Here is a 15602-nt window from a genome sequence, read left to right as displayed (position 1 = left end):
TTGATTCCCTGTTCGACTGACCCATCTTAAATATCCAAGCATCCATGTTCCTCTGCAACAGAAAATGCTGAAGCTTCACAGCCCTCTGAGGGAAGGAACTTCTTTTATCCCTGTGCTGGATTTTTAGAAAGAGCTCTCCAATTAGTCCAATAAACCCATTCATTCCCCTATAGATCTGCAAATATTTCCTTGTTCAAGTATTAATCCAACTCGGTTTTGAAAATATTACTGAATCTGCTTTCTCTAAATTTACAGGAAGAGTTTTTCCAAGTCTCAACAACTCATTGTCTAAACATTTTCTCCTCTCTGCATCTTCTCTGTTTTAATTAAATTCTGTCTTTTGTCTTTTGCCACTCCACTACAGAGGGCTGAGCACCTCTAATAATTAGCCTACAACCATCTTCACACTGAAGTCATTCTGAGCCTTGTGTTGTCAAGAGTACAGCGGGAATGTAATTGGAAAAATCTGCAGAGGACCTGCTCTGTTGAGAGGGAGGCATGAGTTTAAATCCTAGCAGCCTAGTTGGAGACCTTAAATTAGACCCTCAGACCATAAGACATAGGAGCAGAATTAGACCATTCAGCCATTAGGTCTGTTCTGTCTGACAACTCTCAACCCCACAGACCTGCCTTCTCCCCATAACTTTGACACTCTTACTAATCAAGAACCCATTAACCTCCGCTTCAAATATTCCCTATAACTTGTCCTCCACAACTGTCTGTGGTAATTAATTCCACAGATTCACCACCCTCTGGCTAAAGAAATTTCTCCTCATCTCCATTCTAAAGGGATGTTCTTTTATTCTGAGGCTGTGCCCTCTGTTTCTAAACTATTCTACTTTAGGAAACATCTCCATGTCCACTCTATCTTCTTTTTGTGTGCTATACTCTGCCAGAGCCTCAGCGACTACTTTTTCAAGTGGTTGTCTTGGAAGGAAGATTCTGTGATTGGTCCTACACATTCTTCTCTCAGCGCAGTTTTTTATTTTACGAGGCCGAGTTACGAGCTCGACACTCAACCCGGCAAGGATGGAAAGCATGCCCGGGAGCGGCCCGACTGGATTCGAACTCGGGAGCCTTTGCTCCGGAGTCTGGCACTGATGTCACTGTGCCACCAGCCGGTCTCCACTCTATCTAAGCCTTTCAATATTTGATAAGTTCATATCATGGAAATAAAAATTAATGGGAGGTTGAAGCATTATGATGGGACAGGTTAGGGGAGGGTTGATGCTTTGCTGTTGTTTGTGCGTGGGAGGGAGGAGGAGCTTTGGGGTTTTAACGTCTTTCTGTCATTCATTCTTTGGGGAATTTTCTTCTGTTTCATGGATCTTTGTGAAGAGTAAGAATTTCAGGTTATATACTGCAAACATTCTCTGATATTAAATAGAACCATTTAACCACTGAACTATTGAAAATGAAGAATTATGGAATAAACCTGTTTGGATCACTAATATCCTTCAGGAAAGAAAGAACTGCCATGCTGTGCTGAACTCTAGGCTCACCAATGTTGTTGGCTTGAAATGGACTAGGGACAATTAGGAATGAACACTAAATGCTGACCTCATCACTGATATCCACTTTTTGTGGACAGGTAAGTAAAACAATACCCTGTAGATGTATATAAAATCATGAAATGGGAGTAACTCTGGTAGACAGGACTAGTATTGATGAGTTGGGCCAAAGGGCCTTTTTCAATGCTGTACAACTCTATGGGTCTGATATCCTCTGTCCTCAGTACTATTCTAAGCAAATCTCCTTCACACACTCCAAACCTTTGATGTCTTTCCAGAAGTATGGTGTCTGTGACTGGACATAACCTACACATGGTTTTTCTCCTAGCAACCCCATAAATGTGCCAGTTACTATTATTTATGTGCGAATCAGTGCTGCTTCTCCAGACCTACAAACCACAGCCGTCCCATTTTCTTCCATTTCTGCTCCTTAATTTTAATCAGTGCAGCCTTGGCAGCTGCAAATTCTGCTGCCTGGGCCTTAAACTTTGGAATTTCCTCCCTAAACATCTGCCTTTCTACCTCTCTCTCCTCCTTTAATGCATTCGCTAAAACCTACCTTTGACAAGGATCTGGGTATCTGTCATAAAATTTCGTCTGGCTTGGTGTCAAATTTCCTTTGGTAATTGTCTTGCTTGAGATTTTTATTATGTTCAGTATACTGTAAATCACAGAGCATGACTTAGACCATGGGCAGATCCCATGTAAAATATTGTAACCAGTTTCAGTCCCCATACAGGTAGGTGCGGTAATCACTCTAGAAGGCCACAAGAATGATTCCCCGTTTAGAATGCCCTGGTAACTCTAAATGTCTTAGGGATTCTAATTGTTTCCTATGGTGGGGCAGTCTAAGACCGGAGGACACAGCCTCAGAATAGAGGGGCATGCTTTTAGAACACAGATGAAGAGGAATTTCTTTAGCCAGAGGGTGGTGAATCTGTAGAATTCATTTTCTCAGGTGGCTGTGGAGGCCAAGTCATTGGGTATAGTTAAGGCAGAGATTGATAGATACTTGATTAGTCAGGGCATGAAGGGATATGGGGAGAAGGTAGAAGACTGGCCAGAGAAGAAAAATGGCCAGCTAAGATGAAATGGCGGAACAGACCCAACGGGCCAGATGGCTTAATTCTGCTCCAATATCTTATGGTTTTATCGTCTTATGGCCTTATGGAATTTGATCCATTGATAATATTTGGCAAATTGGTTTATTATTGTCACGTGTACCGAGATTCAGTGAAAAAGTTTGCTTTGCATGCCATCAATACAGAGCATTTCATCACAATAGTACATTGAAGTAGTATAAGGGAAATGCAGAATAAAACCTAACAGAGAAAGTGCGGTGCAGGTGCACAATGAAGTGCAAGGCCATAATCAGGTAGATTCTGAGGTCAAATGTCCATTTTATTGTACCAGGGGATTATTCAATTTAAGCAAGGCAGATGTACAATTGACCACAAAGGGATTTAGAAGCATATTGGTCACCTGCATAGTGAGATTCCTTTTTGCAGCACTCACAACACGTTGGAGGAACTCAGCAGGTCGGGCAGCATCCGTGGAAAAGATCATTCGATGTTTCAGGCCGGAACCCTTCGCCAGTCCTGACGAAGGGTTCCGGCCTGAAACGTTGACTGATCTTTTCCACGGATGCTGCCCGACCTGCTAAGTTCCTCCAGCGTGTTGTGAGTGTTGCTTTGACCCCAGCATCTGCAGATTATTTTGTGTTTCCTTTTTGCAGGCTGGTAATGGTCAAGGAAATCAACTAAGTAAGAGAGGAAACAGAACAGTAGTTCTTTTCCTGAAGAATAGAAGAATTTCTGAGTCAGTTGCTTACAAGTCTGGTAGATGTACTGTAGATTCTCTGCCTTCTAGAGGGAGCCGGACTATTTTTGACTGATTCAGGTATCATTATAGCCATCCCTTGTTGTGCAGGACCTACCATGCTGAATCCTGCGTATTCAAGTGGTATTCAATTTCTCATAGAGAAATTATGCAGACTAATTGTTTTCCCTTCTTGGCCCTGAACTTGGGGGCAGAAGGGACAGGGGCTGGGCAGTAGATTCCTCACCCCTCAGGAGATTACATGGCAGTGGTCACGGATGCATGAAGTGGGGGCGAAAGACTGGAGATGTGGGACGAGGGGAAACATCCTTAATTATGATTGAAAGGCCTTCTTAACTTTGAACGAGTTTTTTGGACCCAAGACCTTTTCTGCCTCTGTACTTGTACACTGCTACGTTTGCTGCGTTAACCTAAACTTGCTTTCTCCTCTCAAAGCAAATTCCAAATGTGTTTGGGCAGCAGTCAAGTAGGGAGCTGGTACCCCCAGCCTCCCATAGATGCTCTGCCCATTCTGGGAGTGCACTTGCTAAGTTTAGTTTACCCAGGAAAGATTCAGTATCTGATCTGTATAGTCCACTATGACAGTGCAACACAAGAGGGCTTATTTAATATTAATAAATTCCAAATGGGAAAGCTTGCTCTTACAGCAGTCTGTGACTGAGAGAGATAAAGGCTACAGAATATAGCCTATATGGATCAGAAGAGGACCAACCGTTCTTCATGCAAAAATAACACGGTATTAAATTGCAGGCCAATGTTATATTATAAAGCATAATTTTAAAATGCAGCCCTTAAAATCAGACCAACTGTCCTTGATAGCAAAGGCAGCATTTGACTGAGTGTAACATCAAGATGCCCAAGTAAAACTGAAGTCAATGAAAATAAAGGGGAAAGTTCTCTTCTGGCAGGATCCAAACTTCACACCAGGGTTGTGGTTGTTGGAGGTCAATCACCCCAGTCCCAGTAGATTGATGTGGTAGTAACTATTTCTGAAAAAGGAGCAACCATAGCACCCCTCACTGCCATATAACCACTGCTAAGTTCCCTTGTATCAACAAGCAAAGGTCATTATACCATTGGCCAAAAGCTTTACAGACCAGTTACATCAACATTGTGGCTTTAAGAGCAGGTTTGAGATAAGTGACTAAGCAGTAAGCCTTTATTGTTAGCTTACTGCCTAGCCAGGAAAAGAAACACATACACATAAGCTTAAATTCCTTATTCTGAATATTTCACATTCTAAACTCCTTATCATTTGTTCCTGCCAAATGTAATGTTCTATCACCACTGTCTCCATCTTTTTTCTTGTTAGCTGCCTAAGAGTAAACCAGAGAGTTTGTCCTGCCGAAGGGTCTCAGCCCAAAACATTGACTGTACTTTTTTCCATAGATGCTGCCTGGCCTGCTGAGTTCCTCTAGCATTTTGTGTGTGCTGCAGAGAGTTGTAACCATGTTGTCAGACCTGGCACAGAGATAATCCTCTGAGCCTGTACATGTCCATTGCCAAGAGCACCTATTTTCAGCCATCATCAACCTTCCCACAACCCCAACAGCACCTCAGCTCATCTGCAGTTAAAGTCTACAACCATGCCTTGTACCTCAACATTCCCCAGCCCACTCCCTGTGAACATGCCACAAAAAAAATCATTTCCCCTTCTTTACTCAAACCCAAAGTCCGATTCACTCATCATCCTTGCACATACTGATCCACAATGGTACGTGGCTAAGCAATGCCATGATTGTTTTCAAATCCTTCCATCTTCTTATTCCCATTTCCTATTTCTATATTCTTCTCCTGATCTATAAAACTCTGTGCAATTTTATTCTAGCCTCTTAACCAGTGCCTAACCACTCTCCCACCCAACCACAAGCTTCCCACTTCCTCAATTCTAGAATTCCCTTCCAAACCGCCTGCCTCTCAGCCCCCCATTTTCTTTATAATCTTCCTTTATTCCCAGGTGTCTTGGATACCTGCCTTACCCTCTATTTTTGTGGCATGGAGCTGAATTTTATTCCATGGGCCTTCTGGGATTTTTTAGTCAGAAAGTTGCTTCATAGACACCATCGATGATTTGCCGATGTGTTATGGGTCTGTAAAATCTACCAGAGCAGCCACAGACCTGAAAGTGGATCCCAGCTCAGTACAGAGATTTCTCATCATTGCTCTAACTGCTTAAGGATACTGACAGACTCATAAGCATGCACAGATTTCTCTTCACAACTAACTTATAATGCCAGGAACTCTGAGGCTGAGCTTAATACTTCCATCACATTAAAAGCAGAATAAAAACTGAATGCTTGGGAGCTTGTGAGCTTGCACCTAAAAGTACATAAGTCACCCTGACCAGATGAACTGCACCCTAGAGTCCTGAAAGCATTAGAGATTGAAGCATAGAAACATAGAAAACCTGCAGCACAATACAGGCCCTTCGGCCCACAATGCTGTGCCGAACATGTACTTACTTTAGAAATTACCTAGGGTTACCCACAGCCTTCTATTTTTCTAAGCTCCATGAACCTATCCAGGAGCCTTTTAAAAGACCCTATTGTATCCGCCGCCACCACTGTTGCTGGAGGCCCATTCCATGCACTGACCACTCTCTGTGTAAAAAACCCACCCCTGACATCTCCTCTGTATGTACCTACTTCCAAGCACCTTAAATGCAGCGGCATTAGAAATGATGTTCAAGTATCATTGGGCTCTGGCATGGTGCCAGAGGACTGGAACATTGCAAATGTCACTCCACTCTTTAAGAAAGGAGGAAGGCAGCAGAAAGGAAATTATAGACCAGTTAACCTGACCTCAGTGGTTGGGAAGATGTTGGAGTCAATTGTTAAGGATGAGGTGATGGGGTACTTGGTGACATAGGACAAGATAGTACAAAGTCAGCATGGTTTCCTTCAGGGAAAATCCTGCCTGATGAACCTGTTGGAATTCTTTGAGGAGATTACAAGTAGGATAGATAAAGGGGATGCAGTGGATGTTGTATATTTGGACTTTCAGAGGTCTTTGACAAGGTGCCACACATGAAGCTGCTTACCAAGTTAATAGCCCATGGTATTGCAGGAAAGTTACTAACATCGTTAGAACATTGGCTGATTGGTAGGAAGCAGCAAGTGGGAATAAAAGGATCCTTTTCTGGTGGGCTGTCGGTGACTAGTGGTGTTCTGCAGGGGTCGGTGTTGGGACCACTTCTTTTTATGCTGTATACAAATGATTTAGATGATGGAATAGATGGCTTTATTGCCAAGTGTGTAGATGATACAAAGATTGGTGGAGGGACAAGTAGTGTTGAGGAAACAGGTAGGATGCTGATGGACTTAGACAGATTAGGAGAATGGGCAAGAAGGTGGGAGATGAAATACAATGTTGGAAAATGCTTGGTCATGCACTTTGGTAGTAGACATAAATGTGCAGACTATTTCCTTAACGGGGAGAAAATCCAGGAATCTGAGGTGCAGAGGGACTTGGGAGTCCTTGTGCAGAATACCCTGATGGTTAATTTGCAGGTTGAGTCAACGGTGAGGAAGGCAAATGCCATGTTAGCATTCATTTCAAGAGGTCTAGAATACAAGAGCAAGGATGTGATGCTGAGGCTTTATAAGGCACTGCTGAGGCCTCACCTTGAGTATTGTGAACAGTTTTGGGCCTCTCATCTTAGAAAAGATGTGCTGGCATTGGAGAGGGTCCAGAGGAGGTTCACAAGGATGATTCCAGGAATGAAAGGGTTATCATACAAGGAACATTTAATGGCTCTGGGTCTGTACTCGCTGGAATTGAGAAGGATGAGGGGGGATCTCATTGAAACCTTTCGAATGTTGAAAGGCCTAGACAGAGTAGAAGTGAAAAGGATGTTTCCCATGGTGGGAGAGTCTAAGTCAAGAGGGCACAGCCTCAGGATAGAGGAGCGGTCTTTCAAAACAGATGTGGAGAAGTTTGTTTAGCTAAGGGTGGTGAATTTGTGGAATTTGTTACCACATGCAGCTGTGGAGGCCAGGTCACTGGGTGTATTTAAGGCAGAGATTGATAGGTTCTTGACTGGACATGGCATCGAAGGTTACGGGGAGGAGGCCAGGAACTGGGGTTGAGGAGGAGAAAGAAAAATGATCAGCCATGATTGAATGGTGGAGCAGACTCAATGGACCAGATGTTCTAATTATGCTCCCATGTCTTATGGTCTTACCTACATGGACTTCATTGTCTGTGTATTTAATGCCTCCCCACTTCATCCCTTGGAAAACCAGAGTTGTGCAAGGAAAGCTTGGGGGTCAGGGGAGGGAGGGAAAGGTGAGGAGAGGAGAATCCTATTATTTATTTCAATATCTGCTTAGAAGTTAGGCAGATTTCTGTCCTTTGCCTTCCCAAATTACCTGTCTGCCTGAACGTATAACAGTGCAATACTCTTCGAGTGTATCAAGGAATAGATTTTGGATTGCAGTGGAACTTGTGGCTCATCTGCTGCTCAGGCTCAAATGCAACAGCTCATGAAGACTGTGCTGTTCTGCATGGGGAATTCTTTAGAGAAATTGCACCTCAAACCAGTGTTGTAACACTGCATAAAACCACGAGTGTACAGTTACTTTACTTTACTTTATACTTTATTGTCGCCAAACAATTGATACTAGAACGTACAATCATCACAGCGATATTTGATTCTGCACTTCCCGCTCCCTGGATTACAAATCGATAGTAAATATTAAAAATTTAAATTATAAATCATAAATAGAAAATATAAAAATGGAAAGTAAGGTAGTGCAAAAAAAAAATGAGATGCAGGTCCGGATATTTGGAGGGTACGGCCCAGATCCGGGTCAGGATCCATTTAGCAGTCTTATCACAGTTGGAAAGAAGCTGTTCCCAAATCTGAGTTGCATGGAAGTTATGGCAGTTGCATGGAACACAGCATGTTGGCAGACTGCATATGAAACCTGCAATACTATTGCAGCTAATATTGACAGTGTAACTCCACCTTAAGCAATTGTGCAAGTGCCTGAGGCTTGTGGTGTAACTGCACCAGGAACCCACAGTGTAACGTGTGGTGAAATATGGGTTCCTTCCACGTGGAAAGTGCTGCATCTCTGACATGTGGTGTAACTCCAAGTGGAATCAGCAGTATTACTCTGACTGAAGTACATCGTATGACGCTGCAAGAATTTCTTGTACAACTAAATGTGGAAATTAAAATGTAACTTCACCTTCGACTGGTGGTGTAACATCACTTGAAGTGAGTAGTGTAATGATACCAAACCTCTGGTGGGATATCGCTACATAAAACCAGCAGTGTGGCACAGTGTAAAACTAGTGGTGTGACATTAGAAAAACTAGAGTTGTAACACCACGTGGAATTAGTGGTAATATACCAAGTGAAGCTCATGTTATAACAGCAGATAAAATTGTGGTGAAACTACATGGAACTTGCAACATAACTATAATGTGACTCAATCTGCAGTAGGAGATGTAATCAAACCTGGAACTCACGGTACAACTGAACCTCAAAATCAGTGTAACTGCATATGAAACTCAGGGTGTTAATATACATGAAACCCATGGTGTAACTACACCCTACACCTGTACATCTGAAACTCAGCAGGTAACCACCTGGAACTGCAGTGTAAGCACTGCTTTCCCTTTGCTTCTGATTCAAAGTTCAAAGTTCAAAGTTCAACATAAATTTATTATCCAAGTACACGTACGTCACCATATGAGATCAACAGAATATAAAATCATTAGCCCTACTACAACAGCAAATCATTATAGCAGTGTCATGCAGATCATGTTGATTCTGGACCAGACCAAAGCAGATGTTTCCTTTCAGTGCTGCTAGTGTCCTCCAGGGAATGCAGTTCAACCATTTTGATAACTAAGCAGCAATTCACATTGTGATGTGTTTTGTATCATTGCGTCAATATCACTGAGAAATTTCAGTTCTTATTATTACCTTGCACCAAACATAGTATATACTTTCAGTAAAACCACAGAAATATCCTAATATACCTTCCAAAGCCTCAAGCCAAACCCCTACAATGTTCTCACTAAACTCTAGGAATGTTCTAGCAATACCATAGGAATAGCCTAGGAATACCCCAGTTTCACCTTCACAATATTTTAGGAATACTCTAGATATATCTCAATCTACACTATGGAAATAATCTTGATATTGTCCAGAGGTACCCTCAATTACCCTATTAATAGATTCAAACTAGTATAGAAATACCCATGTATTTTCCAAGGAATGACTTAGAAACGCTTTACTTATATAGTCTCTTTAGCGATATCCTTCCTATACCAGAAACAACCCAGCTTTACTTCAGATCCATTCTAGCTATTCTCTTCCTTTACTCTAGGAAGATCCTTATTATGCCCTAGGATTACACTGGATAAAGTGTTAAAATGCTCCCAGCTATGCTGTAATAATAATGAAACTATACTCTAGGTCTGTCTGTCTGTCTGTCTATCTAGATGCAGTGCGGAATAGGCCCTCCCTGCCCTTGGAGCTGCTCGGCTCAACCTCGATTTAACCCTATCCTAAACAGAGGATAATTTACAATGAGCAATTAACCTACCAGCTGGTACATCTTTGGACTGTAGGAGGAAAGCAGAGCACCCAGAGGAAACCCACGCAGTCATGGGGAGAACATACAAAGTCCTTACAGGCAGCGGTGGGAACTCTAACTGCATTTGAGGAACAAACTAACAACCATGGCAATATCCTAGCAATGACCCTGCAATATCTCAATTGCACCCTTACAATACCTTTGGAATATCTTGGACATAACCTATCAAACCACAGCTATTTACTAGGATTACTCTACCTGTGATCTTATAATACAATTTTTATCTCACCACTCTTCATTGGAACTTGGGTCCTATTATTTACAAAATGATCATATATATCTTAGCTTAATTATTTCCTTGACTGTTCCATGACCAAGTTCGTACAGAAGATGAAGTACAGAGACTTCTTATGCAACCTGCCCCCTGTCACATCACATTATGAGTGGTCTACTTTCCTATTGTAAACACCTGACAGAACTGAAACCCAAGACTTTTACATTAACCCTAGGGTTAACTTCTACCATTAGCCCTAACATTATTTCCCCAAATCTCTACTTTCATTTATATTGGCAGGATTTTGCACGTGATCTACAGTATTCATCTATTCGTCCTATTCACTCTCAGGCAGCTGCCTCTTTCAGACACATGGCAGTCTTTGAGCACCAAACTGCAATCATATATAACTGATCTAACCTGAAATCCACAAAAGGGGATAAATTAATATACGAGGAGTGATTGATAAGTTCGTGGCCTAATGTAGAAGAAGTCAGTTTTAGAAAACCTAGCACATTTATTTTTTGACAGAGCCCCCTCCTATATTTACACACTTAGTCCAGCAGTCGTGCAGCATACGGATCTCTTCTTTATTGAAGTCCGCAACTTGGACCTCCAGAAGTGGTCCACAGCAGGGGTGATTGATATGTTTGTGGTCTAAGGTAGAAGGAGATGAGTTATACAGCTCTCGTTACATGCACGTGCAGTTCAACTCTTTGAGTGATTATGCAGAAAGCTTGAAGTTAATAACTCATCTCCTTCTACCTTAGGACATGAACTTCTCAATCACCCCCGCTGTGGACCACTTCTGGAGGTCCAAGATGCCGACTTCAATAAAGAAGGGATCCATATGCTCCACGACCGCTGGACTAAGTGTGTAAATGTAGGAGGGGACTATGTTGAAAAATAAATGTGCTAGGTTTTCTAAAATTGACTCCTTCTACCTGGGGCCACAAACTTATCATTCACCCCTCGTACGTATGAAGTGCAAAGAAATTAGCTTTTCAACCAGTCCTATTGAAGAATCGTCACTAAACCAGTATATAGTAGCACCTACTCTTGCTGATCACAGGAGCTTTCTCAGTCTTCCTCAAAAATTACTTGGGTCAAGAAATATTGCATTCTTCATTGTATTTTTCAAGTATTTGAAAATATGATCATTTATTTTGCATCTTTTTTTTGGAAAATATTATTCATAAAATTTGCAAATATATTAAGGAGTACAATAATATATTGGTAGTCTCAATATAGGCTACATCTTTCTTACATGTCACCAATTTTCCATTACATATATTCCGTATTGACTGTTGTTAGTTTCCTGTGAACTGAGGGACTTGCTAGGTAGTTTCAGACAGCAGTTCAGAATCAGTCATGTTCCTCCAGGTCCAAATTTGCATTTAGATTAGAATAACATCAAAGTCCATCTGGGTTTACTACGGTCAATATTTTTGCTTGTAGCTTTTTAAACACAGATTTACTTAACAAACTATTTGAGATTCCTGGTCCATGCTTCAGGTCTTTGACTGCTGAAACCCTTAGAGGTACTCTTCTTACCTCCTGATACTCCCCGTATCGACTCTCCCAACCTCCACTGTCCAAAGTTCAACGTACATTTATTGTCAAACTATGTGTCAATTATACAACCTTGAGATTTATCTCCTTATAGGCAGACACCAAACAAGAAACCCAAAAGAACCCATTAGTAAAAAGACTGACAGATGCGCAGAGACAAAAAAACACAAATCGTGCAAACATAAAAGCAAGCAACGACATTCAGAATGAAAGTGAGTTCACAGACACGAGGCCTGGAGCAGCTGAAGCAGGCCCACAGTCTCAGCCTCAGTTCATCACACAGTGGGGCAAGACAATATGAAGCTCTAAGACATGAAGCCTGGAGCAGGCCACAGTGGAGTAAACATTGCAGAGCAGCAAGGAGAACCGGCTCGATCCTCGCCTCCAATTACAATCTATCCAACCCAGTGTTTAAATTGTCCAAGCACTAGATTGTCCCTCACACTAGGACCTGGGCCTGTCGTATCGATACACTCTGGGCCTGGATCCAGCCCATATCCGACCTTTCCACCTAGCACTTAAATCAATCCAACCTCGTGCTCGATCTTGATGGGCGGGCTCAAAAAATCATCCCACTCTGACTTTTCTCTGCCTCATATGCCCACGACTCCATCTCAAACATGTCTTGACCTCGCTCTGATCATTTCTCCTCGAATGTGCCTTGACCTCACTCCAGCCCTAGCTCACACATGCACACCTTGACTCTCAGCTCACCTCTTCATTGTTTCTGGTGATCATTTACCACAACTTTCCATAGAAAAAAATCTTATTAATAAAGTATTTAGATGTATTTCTTGCTTTATGAAGCATCAGTAAGCTGTAGCCCATCTTCATTTGCACCAGCTTAAACCGGAAATCTGTGAACAGTTATCATCAGAAATTCAGAAGGGTAGAACTGGAAATGTGCAGAGATCTCAAGAGTTTCCAAGGGAGGTGGAGATAACTAAGACTTTGAGGAGGGAAACTCGGAGCAACGTAAGTACAAGAATGATAAAGTATTGCTAGAAATAAACTAATGTTGATCACGGCCAGCGGGTGAGTGGGACGATTTGAGTAGGACATGGGCAGCAGAGATTTGGAAAAAATACCCTGCTCCAAGTGAAACATCCTCAGACTGACTTGGAAACTATTTTCATCATTTACACATAGTATTGAAATTAGTAATCCATAATTAAAAACATTTTGGAGATCCCCACCACAAACAGTTTCTTCAGCAGATACTGCTTAAAGTAGGCAGTGGCTGTCATCGAGGCTCCCACCATCCAGGGCATGCCACCTCCATGTTGTTACCAGCAATGTACTGACGTCTCACGCCGCCAACATCTACTTTCATACAACCATCACCATCTAGTACGGTGGTGGGGGGGGGGGGGGAATGCTACCGCACAGGATCAAAATAAACTTAGTCAGCTCCATCATGAGCACCAGCCTCCATAATATCCAGTACACCTTGAAGGAGCAATGCGTGAAAAAGGAGGCATCCATCATTAAGGACCCCCATCGCCCAGGAAATGCCCTGTTCCCACTGCTATCATCAGGAAGGAGGTACAGGAGCCTGAAGGCACACACTCAACAATTCAGGAACAGCTTCTTTCTCTCTACCATCTGATTTCTGAATGGACATTTGAACCTATGAACACTGCCTCAGCACCTTCTTTATTTGTATTTGTGCACTACTTGTGTATTGCATTGTACTGCTACCGCAAAGACAACAAATTTCACAACATACACCGATGATATTAAACTTGATTCTGATTCTGACTTGATCTGCACAATTCTGATCCTACCTCAGCAGTGGAACACTATGGACCTGCTCTTGCACTTCTATTTACTCGTCTCTGTGCTTTGTTTGGCATTGACATTTTATCTTTCTTTTTCCCTTCACTGTCTTGTATAATTTATGTATGTGTAATTTATACTCTCTGTGTCTGAACATATGTGCTCATTATGTTGCTCTGAGCAAGTTTTTCATTGTATCTGCACCTCACTGTACTTGTGCACATGACAATAAACTCAACTTGATTGTTGAGAAGCACTAGTTGTACCCATCTACTCAGTCACTTAGTAAGGCAGGTCAAAAGTAGCAGGAAAGCACTCTCACCCCTAGAGACAGAAAGGAAGTTGACAACAAAAGCCTACACTGAGTCTCCAGTGCAGCACTGACGAAGAGCAGCAGTGTTAGTGGCTCTATCGTTCAGATGAGACATCTATCCAAGACCTCATCAACCTCATCAAATGGAAGGGAGAGAGCATTCTGACTGTGAGCACCACTGCCTGGGACGGCGACTCCAACGCACAGAGGGTTGCCGAATCAGCCAGCTCTAGCACAGGATCAAGCCTCCCGGCATCGAGGACATCTTTCAAAGGCAGTGTCTCAAGAAGGCCACATCCACTCACCTCCCAAGACATGGCACATGGCCACTTCTCATTGCTACCATCGGGGAGGAGGTACAGGAACTTGAAAACCCACACTCAACAACTTAGGTGCAGTTTCTTCCCCTCTGTCATCAGATTTCTGAACGGCCCATGAACACTACCTCGTTATTCCTCTTTTGCAGTATTTATTTATTTGCCATTGTAGATATAGTGTCCTGCACTGTACTGCTGTACAAAGCAATGAATTTCATGGCATACTGCATGTCAGACATAATGAGCTGACTCTAATTCTGAAGGTTCCAAGGTATGACTATGAAGACGAACAGTGGTGTCTGGGCCAGTAAGTATCCTTCGAACAACATCACTGAAAAGAGATCAATATGATCAATATTACATCCATATTGTGGATCTTGATTCAACAAGAATGTGCATTGGCTGTTGTGGTTCCTACTTCAGTGGCTGTGAAACAAATTAAGGAGTCCTTAGGGCATGAGCACCTTAGAAATGCAACTCTTGTTTTCATTGATGCATGAGGTCTTATTACAGTTTAATTATTTATTAGAACCTTAAGCAAGCCGAACTTTCTTACCTGTCAAGTGCTCTACTGGTGGGCATGCTCCTTGCAAATCCTCGAATTCCCATTTTCTGGAAGTACGGAATGCAGGAGATGTTTGCAGCAATCACAGCAACTGAGTCCGAGGGATTGACAAAGAACCCATTTCGCCCAAGGATCAAGTTACGATCCTGTTTTGAACAAAACAATCTAGTTTAATATCTTATCCCCAATTTAAATTCATCTGGTTTGTTTTCTAATAATCTCCAGCAGCCATCTGGATATTTTCAAAGTGAAAGCTGCCCTACATTATTTTACCTGGATTCTAGGAAAAGAGCCACAGTATCAGGGACTAAGAGCATGAGCTGAATACTTTCCGGAAACCTTTTGCTGTACATGAAGGCTCTATAACCATCCAAAACCCAAGACGGGAACACATGCCGCCAAGTTTAGCATGCAGGAGAGTATTGAGAACTTGTAATCAAGCAAGCTAACTCATATAATGTGTTCATGATTTTGTATGACTACAAGAAGATATTGTACCAATTACAGTAAGTCCATCTCAAATATGGCTGTCTATTTTAATTGTATGAAATTATGCAATTTAAGTATTTATATTTGGAGTTTCTTAACAAGTCTTCAAAAGATCAGAGCAGCAAATATCCAAAGACAAGCAAAATCCATGAATATCCTGTTAAGATCAATAGGGTCTTCTGGTAATACCTCCTTAGTCACATTAAGACCTAGGTAGAGATTGCAGTGTACACAGTTTAAATGTAGACCATCAGGAATGATAGCCTTGACAATGAGGGAATATCTCGGGCACCACTAATTAAATGAGGAACTGTTAAGAGACACGAGTTAGTAGGTCAATTGGTTACATGGGGGTAATTGGGAAGTGCGGGCTTGTTGTACCTGATGGT

The 15602-nt window shown here is 42.1% G+C and overlaps 1 protein-coding gene across 1 annotated transcript in view; it reads right to left on the bottom strand.

Moving 5' to 3' along the window:
* The window catches only part of pgm5 (phosphoglucomutase 5), a 198596-nt gene that overhangs the window by 65531 nt on the left and 117463 nt on the right, over positions 1-15602 (bottom strand). The window contains exon 6 of the mRNA XM_072258067.1: positions 14716-14870. Within this exon, the coding sequence (XP_072114168.1) occupies positions 14716-14870 (155 nt within the window). The remainder of the gene's footprint in view (positions 1-14715; positions 14871-15602) is intronic.

The sequence above is a fragment of the Mobula birostris genome, chromosome 5, assembly GCF_030028105.1.
Source record: "Mobula birostris isolate sMobBir1 chromosome 5, sMobBir1.hap1, whole genome shotgun sequence".
Taxonomy (NCBI): Eukaryota; Metazoa; Chordata; class Chondrichthyes; order Myliobatiformes; family Myliobatidae; genus Mobula; species Mobula birostris.
This window is presented reverse-complemented; position numbering and strand designations above follow the sequence as displayed.